The following is an 18,258-nucleotide window of genomic DNA, read 5'->3' on the forward strand; positions in this document are numbered from 1 at the left end:
CTTTGTCCCTAATATGTATCAAAATAATTCCAGTTGATAAGAACTGGAGAAGTAAAAATAACAAATTCATTGTATTTCCCAAAATAAATTAAGGTGAAATATTTCGTACAACGCGGCAATAGTCGAGAAGCCCTTGTAGTAGAATAAGATCGGCACATGCTACAATGAAATCATTGCCACTGGAACAACTCCGCCAAATATTATACGAAAATTATTCACGCTATTTGCGCACGAAGACTATATTTTTTTGTCACCAATTGTGCAATATTTCAATTAAACCTAGAAGAGATCTAAATCTGTATCTCTACATAGTATCAAAATAATTCAGTTGATAAGAAGACGACAAATAAACCATTGCAAACCCCTCATATTTCGCAAGAGAAATGAAGGTCGAGTAATTGGCATAAAGCGGTAAAAGCTTAAAATGATGCGCCACGTATAGAGGTGTCAGAGATAATGTCTATAGATAGCTTTGTTTAAACTACGCGCTTTAAATACAACCTTCCACGTTTCTTTCAAACATAAGACCGTTGTCACTTACCTAATCACTTAATTTATATTGTTATTTCTCTAGTCATCCCGTGTGCAATATTAAATAAGATTTCCTTCTACTGAACAAAGTGAAAGTCTTTTTGCTAAAGAATAGTGTTTAGTGCAGTCCTCAACCTATATCAACTACATAAATAGGATACTGATATCAGGTAAGTTAGCATCTTAACATGAAATTTGATTTCCTATAAATATTTTAAGAAATTTCTTCGTCTGAAATATTAATTATTTTATATTTTACTAATATTTTAGGAAGTGTAATAGAAAATTTTGTGGACGGAACAAATTAATTCTAGACTTGTACCCCACATTTGTTTAAGGATGCGAGTACGAAATCAGCGTGAATTTATTACCTGATTCGCGTTTTTTTTTGCGGTTTTCTCCAACCGTAATGCGAATGTCAGACAGTCTCAAGCCGAATCTTTGAACTCATTTCAACAAATACATCTCAACTAACATAAATTCTATCTATCTATAAATAAAATCTATTTCTATAGAACTTGCTATTTATCTTCTTATATTGTGCCAATTTCGTTTAATTGGGTTTTATTCCTGTACACTCAAATTTGTTGCTTATTTGGGAGTGCGAATAACGATTGCATAAAGGAAAATTGTCGGGAATATGTAAATATAGACGAATACCACTTTGAATAACTTTTGTAACAATGGCTTATACTCGTTATGTAATAAAAATGTAAGCAAGCTATTATTAGTTAAAGGTATATAGGTAAAAATAAACGAGAGGTTACGAATCGATAATGACTTAATCTACGTCGGCCATGCAAGCATGTCTGATGCGCGTGTTTCCGGCCGGCAGCCAAGCTGAACGCTCTGTATAATAAAGCATACATCACCTTCATAGGATAAAATGATTTACATGTGTTTCAATACGTTATCAGAAGTTACAGTGCATTTATTTTGCTAGGGCCCGCTCGCGGAAGCTCAATATATGCGGCCTTGAACAGGGCAGCTGCCCACATGCGGCTGCAGAGTGGTCGGTTGAGAGTCAAGAACACGCGAGATAAACTGTAGAATGGAGAGTTTTTGCAATTTGAAATTATAAGACATGATTAAATTTTCAAATAAAATGTTGAAAATATTCCCCATTTGCTATGGGGAATGCGTTGTGGTGTCTAAACTAATTTTCATTCACACGTTACTGCTCTGATTCCGATTTGTTGGCTATTTCTTTCCTTGTGTTGTTTTGTGACATCTTCGATTTGATTTATTTTTCAACATTGATCCCATAGCCTTGCATTTGTTCACTACTGTATGAACTGTTCTTCTGTTAGATGAATCAACCCCAGGAAATCGTTACTGAAATTCTCGACAGTGAGTAGCTGATTCGTTCTTTAAAAAGTTACAACAAATGAAAACTCTTGCAAATCAAGCTTTCAGGTATAACCCTCTGTAAAGTTGATTGGAATAATTTCGAGGGAAAAATTGTTCCGGGGCCGGGTATCGAACCCGGGACCTTTGGTTAAACGTACCAACGCTCTACCAATTGAGCTACCCGGGAACTCTACCCGACACCTATCCAACTATTTGTTCAGTAATAAATCTTAAACCATGTCGCAAACGGTAGTCACATGCAGAGAAATGAAACCTCATTGCACACGGCTCTCAAAACAACAAACTCAAGCGTCATGCCGCCTTACTACCAGGCTTGTGTTTACCTAAGTGTCACCTCCGTACATATTCCACTTTGTAGCGAGCCCAAATAAAATAAATGCACTATGTTTTGTATATTCACCTTTGTATTATCCTTGATGTTTACTCTGCTGCCAGATATGCTGGACCTAGATTTAAGTTACTCGTTTCAGCACACGTGTAAACACACACTCAAAGGGTGTTATAGGCTGAACCGTAAGTAATGTGATTAATTTCAGGGAGTTATTGTTTGAGGTATTTCGAGTAAAAAGGTTTAATACAATGTTCTTCGTTTTTGCTTCCTTTCCGAGATAAATTTTTTATATGAAACATATCATGCTCAGTCAATTTAAGAGAACACTGTATTTGTGCAGAAATTTTATCGGAATAAATGTACAATTCTTTGTAGAATGAAAAATTGCATTTGTTCGGATCAAATTTCTGTAAGTTACATTGAAAGGACAAAACTAAAATTCTTTTAATCATTCATTACCATAATACACTTCTCTCTTAAATTTACTGGGCATATTGGGAAATAAATCAATGAATTTCCCTAAACACGCTATTAAATGTTTCGTACAAAACAATTTTTACCACGAAAAGAAAGCAGAAACGAGAAAAATCGCTTTAATTCTTTTTTGTTTGAAATATTTCAAAGAATAACTATCTGTCATTAATGACATTATTTATGGTTCACTCTACATATTGAATTGTAACATCTCCCACTTTCCAGTACAAAGATGGGTGACATGACGGACGACGCTACTCGCCACCTGTATTTCGGATGGTTGGACTTCAGTCTCTTCGGACTCATGCTGGGTTTCTCCGCTCTCATAGGAGTCTACTTCGGCTGCTGCGAGAAGAAGCTGGAAAGTCGTGTGGACTACCTCTTCGGGGGGAAAAACCTTAAGATTCTACCCGTAGCAGTGTCACTGGTAGCAAGGTGAATCAGGATATCGATTGATAGATTAACCAACCAATAAACCACTCAATTAAACAAATCCAATTCGGGCGGTTCGGGGTTCGAGCATTTTGTGGCTTCCAGAGTGCTGCATTGGAGTTAAATGGCTCGCTTGGACTCGGTCGAGTGTCGCACCCTCGAGTGAGATACGATCGGTCGTGATACGTTCGTAATAAATAGAAGCACAGTACAAGGTCATCTCACCGACATGTCTTATCTTCTATGGAAGGCGCCAGATAAGATACACGTATGTTTTGCTCACACGGTAAAAATAAGGCTTTATTTTCTGCGTTTATGACAAACGTTTAATGGAATAGTCAATGGAACGTACCAAAACAGGAACATGAAGTTATAAATAAAATAGTATGAAAAACTTCCGATATACAGTTATTATTGCTAATTAATAATTATAAAATATTTGATTTACCAAATATATATAATATAATAGGTCCATAAATAATGTTCCGCCTATATACTGCGACAATGTAGAAACGTTTTACAAAATATTATTGATATAGCAGTAGATTAATAACAATATTAGTACAGAGATAACGTCACAGAAAATATAATAAAACGAATAATCATGCTGCGCAAGTGTTACAGATGCAAAGATTGATACACTAATTATTAGAGATTATTATTATTATTATTATTATTATTATTCTTATTATTATTATTATCACTAGAAAAATTGATACAGTTCTTGCGTTATCGTGATTGTGTTCTCCATTTATAATAATTACATTTACATCCAACAACATCTATCAGATGTGGCAAAAACAAAATCACTCCTGTGTGAAGAAAAAAAACAATTACCTACAACATTTATATTACATTTTAAAGCAAGTTTTGCAAGTTTTCTAGTTGTACTATGGAGAGGTTAGTTAAACACTGCAAAGTTTTGAAATGATAAACATCTATGATGTTACTACACAGTTCATCGCTGTAACAAGAACGAATATCTAACGTTCGGCTTATACCGTTCGAGGATTTATCACTCGTGACAATTTATCCATTATGCATGTCTGCTACCTATCGGATTATGCTATGAACTACTTGGCGCTCGAGCGAAAACGTCCGATGCAGACCTCTGGTGGCTTCTCAAATCTTTTCATGAGAATGCTGGTATAATACCAATTTCAAGAATCGTGACTCCTTCCCAATCCTTATTACTCGTTCATCATCACTTCTCATCTATCATCTCTTCGCAATCGGCCTGCCATCTATCCGACGGAGTAACGCACTCGTGAAAGCTGTACACAGTGGATAAGACTTTAATACGCCTAAAATCTTTCCTTTCTTTTTATGAATCAATTAATCAATACAATTAATTAAGAGTCCATTCAAACGATCAAAACCACAATCTGATCAATAAAATCCTACCAATTAATCAACCAAATGTTCAATTAATCAAATGAATAAAACGACTAATAAACCAACGTTATTAATATAAATCACATCTAATTAATCAATTACAGTAGAATCTCGTTGATCCTAACTAACTGGGACCAAGACCTATTCGGATTACAAGATTTCCGGATAAAGTGAAATATTTCCTGTAATGCAATGCATGCTATTCACGAGCGCTGAGAGACGGTGGTGGGAGTACCCTGTTGCTATTTTCAGAACCAAAACAAACAGGTTCACTTCATTATAACAGAAAAATTACTAATTTATGAGCATGACAGATGTGTAAATTATGTACAGAAAACACTAATTGTACCCTTGAATGTCCTGTTTTCATAATTTTTAAGATAAAAGAAATTGAATGAATTTATACATTTTTTTCTTTTCGCTACTTTGTACTATTACAGTTAAATTAGGTTTTTTCTTAAAATAATTTTGTTCGGATTATCCAGATTTTTGGATTAGCGTAGTTCGGATTAACGAGACTCTCCTCTATTGAAAGTCTAATCAAACGAATTCATTAAAAGTCTATCTAATCAAATGATCAATAAATCAATTAATAAATAAAAGCTCGCTTATTTAATAAATAAATACAAGCAATTAATGATTAACAACAATCAATAGATCCTACCAACATGTCTATCCCTCTGAACATCTATCTATTCAACTATCGTCTCAACTGAGACGAGTTATGAATAAAGGTACGTGAGCTAGCGCGGGCCACCATGATTGCGCCACTTGTAATTGCCCAAATGGGTTGCTGTATATCCGTATTGGGTTTGCGCCAGTAACTCAAACGTAATATGCAATATTTTTGTTCATAAGTTGGTACAAAAAATATTTAAGATGTTACGATACGATACAAAATCTTCGTTAGTGGAGGACATTGGTTGCAATTCAGTTACAGCTTCGTGAACTTCAAGTTAGGTTGTTGGTAGTTTTGTCATTTGGTGACGTGGTTCTCTGTAGATTGCTTCTCGTAATAGTTTAACGTCAGTGAAATGCAGTACACTAGGACATTGTCATTGAATGTTGTAGATTATTATGATGCCTGGTTTTTCACTAAGTCACTAGTCGCTTTCCTTTTATACGACGCACGAATTTTTGCCGTACGAGATCTCTTTTATTACTTTGGTGATTACGGCTGCCTACAATTTTCGTTTCACTGTTTAAGATTATTATTTTGGCAGGACAATTCTTCACTGTACAACGCCAACATATACGTCCATCTACATATGTGTACGTCTTGCGAAAATTAAAACTATTTCTTACAAGTAAACCCTGTCCTCTATTGCTGCACCTTTGGACTACCTCCATGACAACCTTCACTAGTCACTAGTCTCCCTCACAATGCTTATGTCCTCCCACTCAATGGTACTACATAAACAAAACACGCCACCTGGGTATCGTGCACTAGTAGATTTCGTGCGCTACCAACTTAAGAAAAATGAAAATTCTTACCCAAAACTGTAGTTGGCGCAAACCCATTGCCCTTAAATATGACAGTACCTTTCAATTGCAAATAAACAGTAAATCTGGCGCAAACGAATTGCATCCAGATAGCGTTCTTGTCTAGTGTAGGGGTTACGTGCACGAAACTACCTCAGCTGCAAGCAGTTTGGCTAATTATCCCACTCCGTGAATTTCTACTCCACTGATAAACTCAAAAAATTTTTCAAAGAAAAAATTAAATAAATCATACACTTTACTTATTTGAGTAACACTATAGAATTAGGAAAAATTCGAATATCTCTATTAGGAGTGGATTTAACAGCATCAGTGTATGGTCGCCAAGATTTCAGTCTCTATGTACCTAGTGGTGTGCATGGAAATCTTCATTAGTCTAGAGAATCAAACCTGGGGCTGCGTAAGTGAAAGTCTTATTGTGTTAGGAATTACGCCGTAATCCTGTAAGAAGAGAAAGCTAAGATTCCTTGGTCTGTAAGTACAGGAACATCATATTATTTTTACTAACATTTCTAATATTAGGCCTAACCTGGCTATACCTTTCGATCAATGGTTGAGAACCGGAAACACCGTTTGCTACCCCCTTCCACGACTGGAGTTCTATGATACTGGCGTAATATACAAACAAACCACTTTCCTAGGTAGGCCTATAGGAGGGAAGATAAGTAGTTCATTTATTTACGTAAACTAAGAAATATTACGCTTTTGAGTTTGATAATTTTCATTAGGATTTTGTTTAATCACAATACAGTACAGTATTAACAATGAGTATTTTTACTCACGAACTGAGGTTCCATGCGGCCGTATTCATTATGCAGTACACTGTCTACAGCACATTAGCGTACACTATAGAGAATGAAGTTAAATTGAAAAATAATCATACTATGAATATTTAAACACATTTTTGAAAATGGTGGTCGTTCATTTCGATACAGCTTCAGTTCTAATGTGTGTAATTCCAATTACCAGTTTCGTCCTTCGCACTAGTAACTGATGTTGAAAACATTCTGTACCTATTCTGTAAAAGAGTACCTTACGTACTGTAAATTCAATCTTCACTTCTCCTCGATCCGAAAAGATAAAATTACTCAGATATGCTATCTACTGTCCGTCCAAGTGGTTATGTCGCAGGATCGTAGAAAGGGGGGAAATCACGTGACAGTTAATTACTTAACGAGGCCCTTTTATTTAAGTTATTTTAAACAGTTGTATGAGTATAATATTACGTAGACGTCCAATTCCTAACACAAATTAATGTTCTCAGAAAAGGGCTAAGACAGCCCAGTCACGTGCCTTTACAGAGAGGCAATAGAAGCAGGTGAGGTAAACCGGAATGCGACGTAGGCAAACGGAGACAGTACCTATGCGAAAATGATGCAATATTGAAAGCTCTTTCGTCACTGGAAAACGCGAACATATTTTTGGAACGTACTGTTTACAATGACAGTAGGCTACTATGAATATGCGGTCTTGGATCTGTGTGGACGATGGTTTAACTTCATTAGTAGAAGGGGTGGAGGTGAAGTTCATTCAAAAACTCAGTTACAATAAAAATTGAAGTAAAAATAAAAAGATGTCCCTGTAGATGCTTAATATTTTGTGAAAAATTCTGAAAAATTTAATAGTCCATTTATTTTAGGCACCATCCCAAGATGGTAGCTCTTAGCAAAATCGTGCAAAACCGTAGGCAGGATGAGTATTTCAACTTGGGGGACAAGCCAATTGTCTACATGGCGAAAGTTTAAAAGTTGTCATGATCGAACTCATGGCGTTGTCGGAGAACAGATTGCTAATGCTGATCAGAACGATGGAGGTGAAGCGCTCTGCCTGTGAGAGAGGGTGGAAATATGCATGTTTGCTACTCGGTCAGAGCCAGTCAGAGGCGTCGCTCATTGGGAGTTTAGAACCCGTCGAGCTAACTCGTGAGAACGCTGGTTGCGGTGGGAATGTTGTGCTGGAAGTGGGCAGAAATTGACATCGAATTTAACCCACAGCCCAACATATTCATTCACTATGTATGTCATCCACGCCTCGGGACTTGTTAGTGACTAACATTTTTCATGATTATGACTATCTGTTATAGTATAACTTCACACAAATCGATCTTTTAACGATGACAAAACATTCCACAATGAATCCATGAAGGAATATCCTTCTAGTCAACTATACACATACTTTCATCCACTCCATCATTAATCCACTTCATTATCTGTTCTATAATTTTTCTATTCATTCATTCAACATTCATCCATCCAACTCATGCTCTCGTCCATTGACCAAACATCAATCATGCTTACATCCATTAAATCACCCAATTAGTTAATATCCCAACAAACCACTCACTCATGTATATAATTATTATAAAACCAGGAATCCAACAGAAAGGACAGAGCAAGCAACTAAATAGAAAGCAGTCCGCCAAGAGATAGAATAGCTCACACACAAACCAAAAAGAAGCAAACCAACAAACCATCTGAAAATAAATAAACTAACCAAGCAACAACTAGTAAACATCACCTAATCAAACAACAAACCAAAAATGAGTAAAGCAAATAACCAATAAAAAGAAACAAACGAACCAAAATAACTAAACAGACAAATCAACGAAAACTGAACAAACCAAACAACAAATGAAAAAAATTACCAACAAGGAAAGAGAAGTAACGGTAACCTAACCAACCAACTAAAAATAAGTGAGCTAACTAATCAACGAGAAAGAAATAAACCAACTAACTAACTGAAAAAACAATCAACCAAATACGTAAACCAACGAACTAATCAGAAAGAACAACCGACCAAAAAGAAATAAGTGAACAAACTAAAACAAAATAAACAAACCAACCAAAAAATATAAACCAACTAAACAATCAATCAGAAAGAAACAAATCGACCAACCAACAGGAAATATAAACATAGTCTAACCTAACCTAACCGAAAAGAGTTAAACCTAACTTGACCAACGAACTGAAAATAAATAAATCAACCTACCAAAAGAAACATAAATAAATCAATTAACAAACCAAAAGAAATAAACCAACCAAATAACCAATCAACCAAACAACCAATCAGCAGGAAATATAAACCTAGCCTAACCTAACCTAACGTAATCGTAAAGAGTTTTGTATTGTATTGTATTTATTAACATTCCATGGTATTCATACATTGGAATATGGAACAAGTCAAAAAACTTAACACTATTGTAAAGTCTTAATTTATAGTCACAGTCTAGATGAAATATACATACAGACGAGATTTACAATATGGTCTACTAGTACAACACATAGTTTTAGTATCAATTTCATGAAGTGTTATTGAATGTCATGAATTCACCTACAGAACAGAATATAATAGAAGAGTTAAACCTCACCAGATCAACGAACTGAAAATAAATAAATCAACCAAATAAACCAGTTAACAAACGAAGAAAAAATAAACCAACCAATCAAAGACAACAAAAACAAACATACAAAGAAACCAACGAACGAAAAAGGAACAAACCAGCAAACGATTCAATGAATATCTTCTTGCCTATCAACGATCATACTCCCATTCATCGAATCGTCTACCCACTTAACCTAACTATCTGTCCATCACTTCATCCATATTCACATAACAAATCAAACTAATAAACTATCAATCACTCACTCACTCATTCACTCAAGCTACTACTCCTCCACAGTTCACCTACCCAGCGACCATAAATACACAAATCCACAAGGGATTTTATTTGTCCGTATATTTTTGTCAAAATCTTATTTATCCTTGCCCTTGATCTTCTCCTCATGTCAGTGCTTGTCTCTTATTTTGCAATCTCAACTCACCTTTTTTTCTTCATTTGATTCCCTTCCTTCTCATTTCTTCATCCTTATCTTCTCTTTATCCATATTAATGTTTTAGTGTCTTTTTTCATGTCTTCCTTATCTATGACACCTCAAATTTCCTCCCTATATCTTTATTTCAGTATCATATTTCGCTCACTTTGTCACCAAAGACAAACTCTCAACTTATCTGACACGAATATGGAACTTCTAGGCCTTTAAAATGATGTCATAACATTGACATGAATCGTTGTTATTCAGAGTTCAGTCCTTTACATTATCACTTGTAATGACATTGTTTACAGGGTTATCAACATCACTTCTTGTATTAGGAATGAATGCAATAGTAAGAATTATAAACATCTTGTAACACCTTTTAGGGCAACTTAATACTACATTTATTGCAATTCAAGTGTGGAAAAGGCTTTATTGTAAAAAAAGTATTAACTTAGGAGCGAGACAATTCTCTCGTGTCCCAATCATATGTATTTTGCATTTAAAGATCTTTCCTTCTGAGGGACAAAGCGCCAAAAACAACTTTCTGAGATACTGATGAAAAACACCCTGTCAAATGCATGTTGAGATAATTCCGACAACATATTTTGGCGCATGAATGGGTCATTGACAGTTGAGCTACGACAGATCCTATTCAGTTTGATATTCTGATATGGATGTACCTCCCTTAAATTGAATTTTTAGGTAAAAACTTTGTATTCCTTATGTTGAATAAAATGAAATTTGAATAATTGACACACCCTCTTTTGAAAAGATAAGTCTTCAACTACCATTTCCGCATTTATTCTTACAGGATATTCTTCTACCAAAGATTTATCTTCCAAAGGGGCTAAGCGCTTAAATAAACTTTCTGGGATATTGATTAAGAACACACTACTAAATACATGTTGAGATACCTTCGACACCATTTTTCGGCACACAAATGATTCACTTACAGATGAACTACGACAAAGAGTTTATTTAGTCTGAAATTCTCAAGCGATGTACCTTTCTTAGGTTGAATTTTAAAATAAATTTTTCTATCTCTTACGTTGAATAAAATTAAATTTAAAAATTTGGCACTTATCCCCCTTTGGAAACACATGTTACAGAATATTTCTTCTATGAAAAGATAAAGAAAAAAAAGGAATTAAATAGATCAAAGAAATAATATGTACATGTCAAATGACAGCCTTCATATATTTATCTCGAAACCCTTATATTGAAACATTTGTTTTCAGAAGGCGACCATACCACGGTAACAATAGTGTTTTGTTTATGTAAACAAAAGTTCTTGCTTTTTAAGTAGGAATTTGATTCTTTAGTCACAGTTGCAATAATTTGCTTAAAAATAATGGGTTCCAGAGATAAAAATAAAACCAACGAATTTAGATTAATATTAATAAATAAACCACCAATAAGAATTTGTAAATCAGTGCAGAAATGTTCCATTCTAATATGATTATTAGCAATGTGTTTAATCGTAAAAAAATCTTCTATGTAGGCCTAGATGCATTTTATTTTCTTCTGCGAAAAGTGAGTGCGTATAATATCCAGGAAACCTTACATTCAGTGCTGTTGGAAATGCTGTCTTTTTATACGTATGTATTGTGGGTCCCTATCACCACGGCATGGCGCGTCCTCAGGTTGCGGATAGAGGAGACGGCCTCCAGATATGGAGGGTAGCTGCGAATATATTGAATAAGCAGTCGTGGACGGCCGATAAGGGGTGGTCCTCCAGCTTGGGGGTTGGGCGAAGGGCTAACAACCCATCACCGTAAAAAACAGCTTGTTACGTATCCCTATAATAAGCCTCGGAATAGGACTGATTCTCTGGCACGACCACAGCAAAGGAATAAGGATTTGAGATTTGGCACTTGGAACGTAACTAGTCTTTATAGAACAGGAGGGGTAACATTAGTAGCAAAAGAACTAGCTAGATATAGAATAGACTTCGTAGGAGTACAAGAGGTTAGGTTAGATGGGAATGGCATATCACAAATAGGAGATTACTTGTTGTATTATGGGGAAGGAAACAATAATCACCAATTAGGAACAGGATTCTTTGTTCATAAAGGAATAAAATCAGCAGTAAAAAAGGTCGAATTTATCAGTGACAGGTTATCATATTTAGTACTTAAGGGTAGATGGTGCGACATCATAGTTATAAATGCTCACGCCCCTACAGAAGAGAAAGACGACCATATAAATTATAAAACAGTTATATTACCGGTTCTTCTGTATGGTTGTGAAACTTGGACTCTCACTCTGAGAGAGGAACATAGGTTCAGGGTGTTTGAGAATAAGGTGCTAAGGAAAATATTTGGGGCTAAGCGGGATGAAGTTACAGGAGAATGGAGAAAGCTACACAACATAGAACTGCACGCATTGTATTCTTCACCTGACATAATTAGGAACATTAAATCCAGACGTTTGAGATGGGCAGGGCATATAGCACGTATGGGCGAATCCAGAAATGCATATAGAGTGTTAGTTGGGAGACCGGAGGGTAAAAGACCTTTAGGGAGGCCGAGACGTAGATGGGAGAATAATATTAAAATGTATTTGAGGGAGGTGGGGTATGATTATAGAGACTGGATTAATCTTGCACAGGATAGGGACCGCTGGCGGGCTTATGTGAGGGCGGCAATGAACCTTCGGGTTCCTTAAAAGCCATTTGTAAGTAAGTAAGTAGATAAAATTAATCCCTACATATTGAGCAATTTTACTATTAAAACACTGGCGGCAACTGTTTAATTCGCTTTTTATTTTAGAAATACAATGACATATCGAATTATAGAATGATCAATCACAGATCGCGAGACGTAAAATAAAGTGTTGACGTCTGTACGATTCATAAAATGCGGCGTGTTCTGGACGAAAGAGAGTCAACGAATTAAAAACTGCTGTGTGTGGTTTCAGTCACTTCTCTGGAATCACGCTGATGGGAGTTCCATCCGAGGTATTCTACTACGGCAGTCTCTACTGGCTAGTCAACGTGTCATCCACTATCGTCACCGTCATCATCAACTATATTTACCTACCGCTATTCTACCGTCTACAACTCACCTCTACGTATGAGGTATGTGGGAAACAAATATTACAGTGTAGAACGACAAAAATGAGCGTCATGAACTATGTATAGATTAATATTGTTGATCCTATTGATTAACTGTAATTGTTACCATTTGTTATTAACTGAGTAAGGCCACTACGGGAAAAGAAATAAAGGAGAAAGGTTCGATCCGGTGCGGTGGGTTTAATTTCGGCATAACTCAGTGGTTAGAGCGCCCAGTGCGTAGAACTGGGAGACCCGGGTTCGATTCTCGGTGCAGGAGCAAATTTTTTTCGTTAATAACAAAGGTATAATGAAGACTAACTACAATAGGTGATAAGAATAAAAATGAGAATATAATAGTATATACTAGATTTTTTTAATAAATACTCTTGTTGGTAAGAAAAATATTTAAGTACCTACTCATATTTGTTTACATACTCGTAACATGGATGCTCAAGTGTCCATATTGCACAGAATATATACTCATGTTTGGTAATAATAAAAGCTAGTATATTCTCATTTTTTTAATTCGTTCTCATTTTATATATATATATATATATATATATATATATATATATATATATATATAAGACGTGAACATGTGGATTCAAAAAACTTCAAAAGCCTTCAACGCTTCACAAAATTGAATGTAGAATAATTAAACACGTATTTGTTCTTCATAAAGAACATGGCCAATTATTCCGAGAAATAAGCGAGGATTGATTGAAGACCTGGATATAATAAAAAAGTGCATGATACACGATACGAGTATGGCATAGAATGTTGTATGCAAAAGTGTTACTTCTGTCTTTAATAGCTCCCTACACCATGGATCGATACAACATATAATTATGTATATTATATGATGATATAGTAGGATAATAATATAATAGACAGAGGCACTATTATAGTATTACATTGCACTTTAGTTTGTGGAGACTCGTAATAATGGAACAGGACCATACGTCTGCAGTTTGTGAACTCAAAAATGACCAGTTTATCGTAACTAGTTAGAAATGGTGATTTTGGCATTAAAGTTAAAGTAATGAATTTTACACTTTTAATTTGCAAATTTTACACATTACAATTCCTTCCTTTCTTCTTTCTTACAATCTCCCTTTTCTATTTTTATTTCCCTCTTTCATTCCTTTCTTTCTTTTCCTTTCCGTTATATTTATTTCTTCAGTTCATTTTTATTTCTTTCCTCACTTCTTTTCTATTTTTTCTTTCCCTCTTCCATTCCTTTCTTTCTTTTCCTTTCCTTTATATTTATTTCTTTAGTTCATTTTTATTTCTTTCCTCACTTCTTTTCTATTCTTTCTTTCCCTCTTTCATTCCTTTATTTCTTTTCCTTATCTTTGTATTTATTCCTTTAGTTTATTTTTATTTCTTTCCTCACTTCTTTTCTATTTTTTCTTTCCCTCTTTCATTCCTTTCTTTCTTTTCCTTTCCTTCATATTTATTTCTTTAGTTCATTTTTATTTATTTCCTCACTTCTTTTCTATTTTTTATTTCCCTCTTTCATTTCTTTCTTTCTTTTCCTTTCCTTCATATTTATTTCTTTAGTTCATTTTTATTTATTTCCTCACTTCTTTTCTATTTTTTTCTTTCCCCCTTTCTTTCTTCCTTTCCTTTTCATATCTTTCCCTTCTTCTTTCATTCTTTACTTCCTTTCTTTCATTCGTTCCTAACATCCTTTCTTCTTTTGTTCATTGCTTCTTTCTTTCTTCTTCTCTTCCTTTATTTAATTCTTTCTTTCTTTTCTTCTTTCTTTCTTTTTCTTATTTTACCTCTTTCTTTTATTCCCTTCTTTCTTTTACTTCTTCCTTTTCCCTCTTTCTGTCTTTTCTATCTATCATTCTTTTCCCTTTTTCTTTCCCATCCTTCTCTAATTCTTTCTTTGTTCTCCTGTATTTCCGCTCCTTTCTGTACCCTCTTTTTTATTCATTCCTCTTACTTCTTTCTTAATTATTTGTTTCCATCTTTCTTATTCCTTTCCCATCTTTCCTCTTTCTTTTCTCTTTCTCTCTTTTCTTTCTTATCTCTCCCTTTTCTTTCTTTTCTCTCTCTTTTCTTTCTCTTCTCCCTCTTTCTTTCTTTTTTCTCTTTCTTTCACTTCCCACTTTTCTTTTCCCTTTTTCTTTCTTTCTTTACCCTCCTTCTTTTGTTTCTTTTCCTTTTAATTTACTTATCTTTTCTGTTTTATTTATTTCTTTCTTTTCCTTTTCATTTGTTTATTTCTTTCCCTTTTTATTAATTTGTTTATTTATTTATTTATTTATTTAGGTCTTTCTTTTCTGTTCTTCTTTATTGATTTCTTTTTCTTTTCCTTCCTTTCGCCAATTTCTCTTTTCTCTCTTACTTCTGTTTAATTCGCCTGTAGTACAAACGTATAGACCACTGCAGTATTCAGGTGTAGGAAAGGGAGGGATATGGTCTCTGAATCAACACTAGACATCCATTTATTGCGGGCCTTCTTGAATGTGAACTTGGCAGAAAGCAGGGCCACCGCAGAGACATCATAGTACAATCATAAAACAACTGACAACCATCTAGTACCGTAGACGGATGATGAATTTCTTCTATTGTCCAAGACAGAAAAAAGAAAATACGGATCGCTTGGACGGGTAGCGCGTACGCTACCTCAGATCCAGCGCGGCACAGCGTTACAGTATCTATGAATTTAAATTTAATGGACAAGTTGTTAGATCTACTAGAATAACAGGACTATATTATGTTAAGATGAAGACTTAAGTCATAATATACAGTGCGTATACTAACTAGTTCCGCAGGAGAAGTGGCAAGCAGAATGCGGGGACTCGAGGGATTGTGTTGGTATCGTGCAGGTAGAGTCAATGACCTTGGCCGCATGGAATGGTGGAGGGTGAGAGAGAGGAGATGTAATACGAGTATCCCACGTCCAAACCAGGCGTTTCACAGTACCAACTTTATATTGCTGCCGGGTCGAATACTGCCGCTTGCTTCACTGCGGAGCCAATTAGTATACGCACTGTGTAATGCAATATAATTACTGTACTATCATGAAATAACTACATTTCAAATCCCTAGTTTGTATCGTATCTTGTGCCTTATTTATATCTAACAAAAGAATCGAAATTATACTTCAAGACGTTTCAAATTTACCACTACTCCAATTAGTTGCTATACCTAATAATATAAATTAAATACGTAATTAATTATGTAAGATGAAATACATTTGAATTTCTTTGAAGTTAACATAGATTTTAATGTCATCTGTAAAGTTGCTTTCATAATTATATATTATTATAATCCAGGCTTTGTTACATTCTACTTGTTGCAGTATCTTCAGCTTCGGTTTAACAGGAGCGTCCGAGTCATGGCGTCTTTCCTGTTCACAGTTTCCGTCCTTCTCTACATCCCGATCGTTATATATGTGCCGGCTCTCGCATTCAGTTATGGTAAGTTACAATATTTCACTGGATATGGAATTGAACAGCCAAGTTTCAAACATAGGAGGAGCCAAAAAGCTTTCCCTTCACTTCGTTGATATTAAGTACTTTTGATGACATATCAAGTACCTTTGATGACATACCAAGTACCTTTGATGACATCAAGTACCTTTGATGACATCAAGTACCTTTGATGGCATATCAAATGCCTTTGATGACATATCAAGTAATCAAGTATCTTTGATGACATATCAAGTACATTTGATGACATATCAAGTATCTTTGATGATATATCTAGTACCTTTAATGGCATATCATGTACCTTGGTTGACATTCCAAGCATCTCTCATGACATATCAAGTATCTTCAATCACATGAAATACTTATGATGGCATATCAAGTACCTGTGATGACATCACATCCCTTAAATGGTATATCAAGTGTTTTATCAATATCAAACAACTCTTAACTATGTATTAAACAACTTTGTTGATATATCAAACAACTTTTTTATTACCATATAAAGCTATTTTGATGACGTATCAAGTACTTTTGGTCACACATGAAATAACGTTCTGTTATATAACTAAGTTAGTTTAATGGTGCATCAAATAGCTCTAATTTCATATCAAGTAGCTACAGGAAGTTATTATTGGACATATAAAATACTTTTAATGACATAAAAACCTGTGGAGTAACGATTAGCGCGTCTGTCCGCGAAACCAGGTGGCCCGGGTTCGATCCCCGGTCGGGCCAAGTTACCTGGTTGAGGTTTTTTCCGGGGTTTTCCCTCAATCCAATATGAGGAAATTCTGGGCAACTTTCGGTGCTGGACCCCGGACTCATTTCACCGGCATTATCACCTTCGTCTCATTCAGACGCTAAATAACCTAAGATGTTGATAAAGCGTCGTAAAATAACCTACTAAAAATAGCATAAACGTGACCAGATATTCATTAAATTTAGTAGCACATAAAGTATGGCGTATTATGCATATCAAAAACGTAATGGGTTATGAAAATTTAATCATATATCGAACGCTGCTTATGAAATAGCAAGTACATTTGGTTATATATGAAACAATTTTATGGAAAGTCATATTATAATTTATTGATATATTTATAACGTTGATGGTAAAATCAACTAGCCTATGCATGATGACAAAACGACATGATGAGACTTCAGGTATTTTTAATATTATAGGCCTATCATTAAACTTTGATGAACTTAAAGTATAGTTAGTGTCATATCAAATAGCTTGTAATTTTCTAATATAGACTACATGATGAGTGTACTTAATATCTACTCGTATATGTAAATTAAATATATTACACTTAATACATGTAGAACGGCAACAATTTTAAAATTTTAGAAAAAGATGGGAGTGAATATTAGATGATAATTAAACAGAAATTTCATTATTTTGATAAATGTCAGGTTAAATTTCTGAGACCAGTAGCCCGGTAAAGAAGACTAGATAACAAAGAAATGAATATAATTAATTGAAGCTGCACATATACAGTACAATCTATGTGGAAAGGAAAAAAAAAGGTATCAATAATCCATAAATTTAATAATATCCAAAGAATACCTTCGTCTCGAATCCCTAAGTATTTGAATTTGAATTGAATTTCGGGAGAGGGGCATACTACCCAGCAGTGAGACTTTTTAAGATCTGTTAAGATAAACCTCAAGGTAGGCGTATTCCCAAACAAACACCGGCTGACTATACTAAGGTTCGCTGAGTAGGCATATCCAGATTTCAAACAGACAACCCCACTCGTCCCTAGGCCTGCCCCCGCCATGCGTCGCCAGCCAGCGTTCGGGGAATGCTATGGAATGATAACGGGATGGAGAGATGTTGACGAAGTGATGTAGATGCCTAGTGTGGGGAAACGGGAGAACCCCGAGAAAATGCCAACT

The 18,258-nt window shown here is 35.0% G+C and overlaps 1 protein-coding gene across 1 annotated transcript in view; it reads left to right on the forward strand.

Annotated features, from left to right (window-relative positions):
* The first annotated feature begins 513 nt into the window (after nucleotides 1–513).
* The window catches only part of LOC138712090 (sodium-coupled monocarboxylate transporter 1-like), a 54,977-nt gene continuing 37,232 nt past the window's right edge, over nucleotides 514–18,258 (forward strand). The window contains exons 1-4 of the mRNA XM_069843483.1: nucleotides 514–701; nucleotides 2,933–3,142; nucleotides 12,769–12,928; nucleotides 16,227–16,344. Coding sequence (XP_069699584.1) covers nucleotides 2,940–3,142; nucleotides 12,769–12,928; nucleotides 16,227–16,344 — 481 coding nt within the window. The 5' untranslated portion in view covers nucleotides 514–701; nucleotides 2,933–2,939. The remainder of the gene's footprint in view (nucleotides 702–2,932; nucleotides 3,143–12,768; nucleotides 12,929–16,226; nucleotides 16,345–18,258) is intronic.

Source organism: Periplaneta americana, chromosome 13 (genome assembly GCF_040183065.1).
Source record: "Periplaneta americana isolate PAMFEO1 chromosome 13, P.americana_PAMFEO1_priV1, whole genome shotgun sequence".
Classification (NCBI taxonomy): Eukaryota; Metazoa; Arthropoda; class Insecta; order Blattodea; family Blattidae; genus Periplaneta; species Periplaneta americana.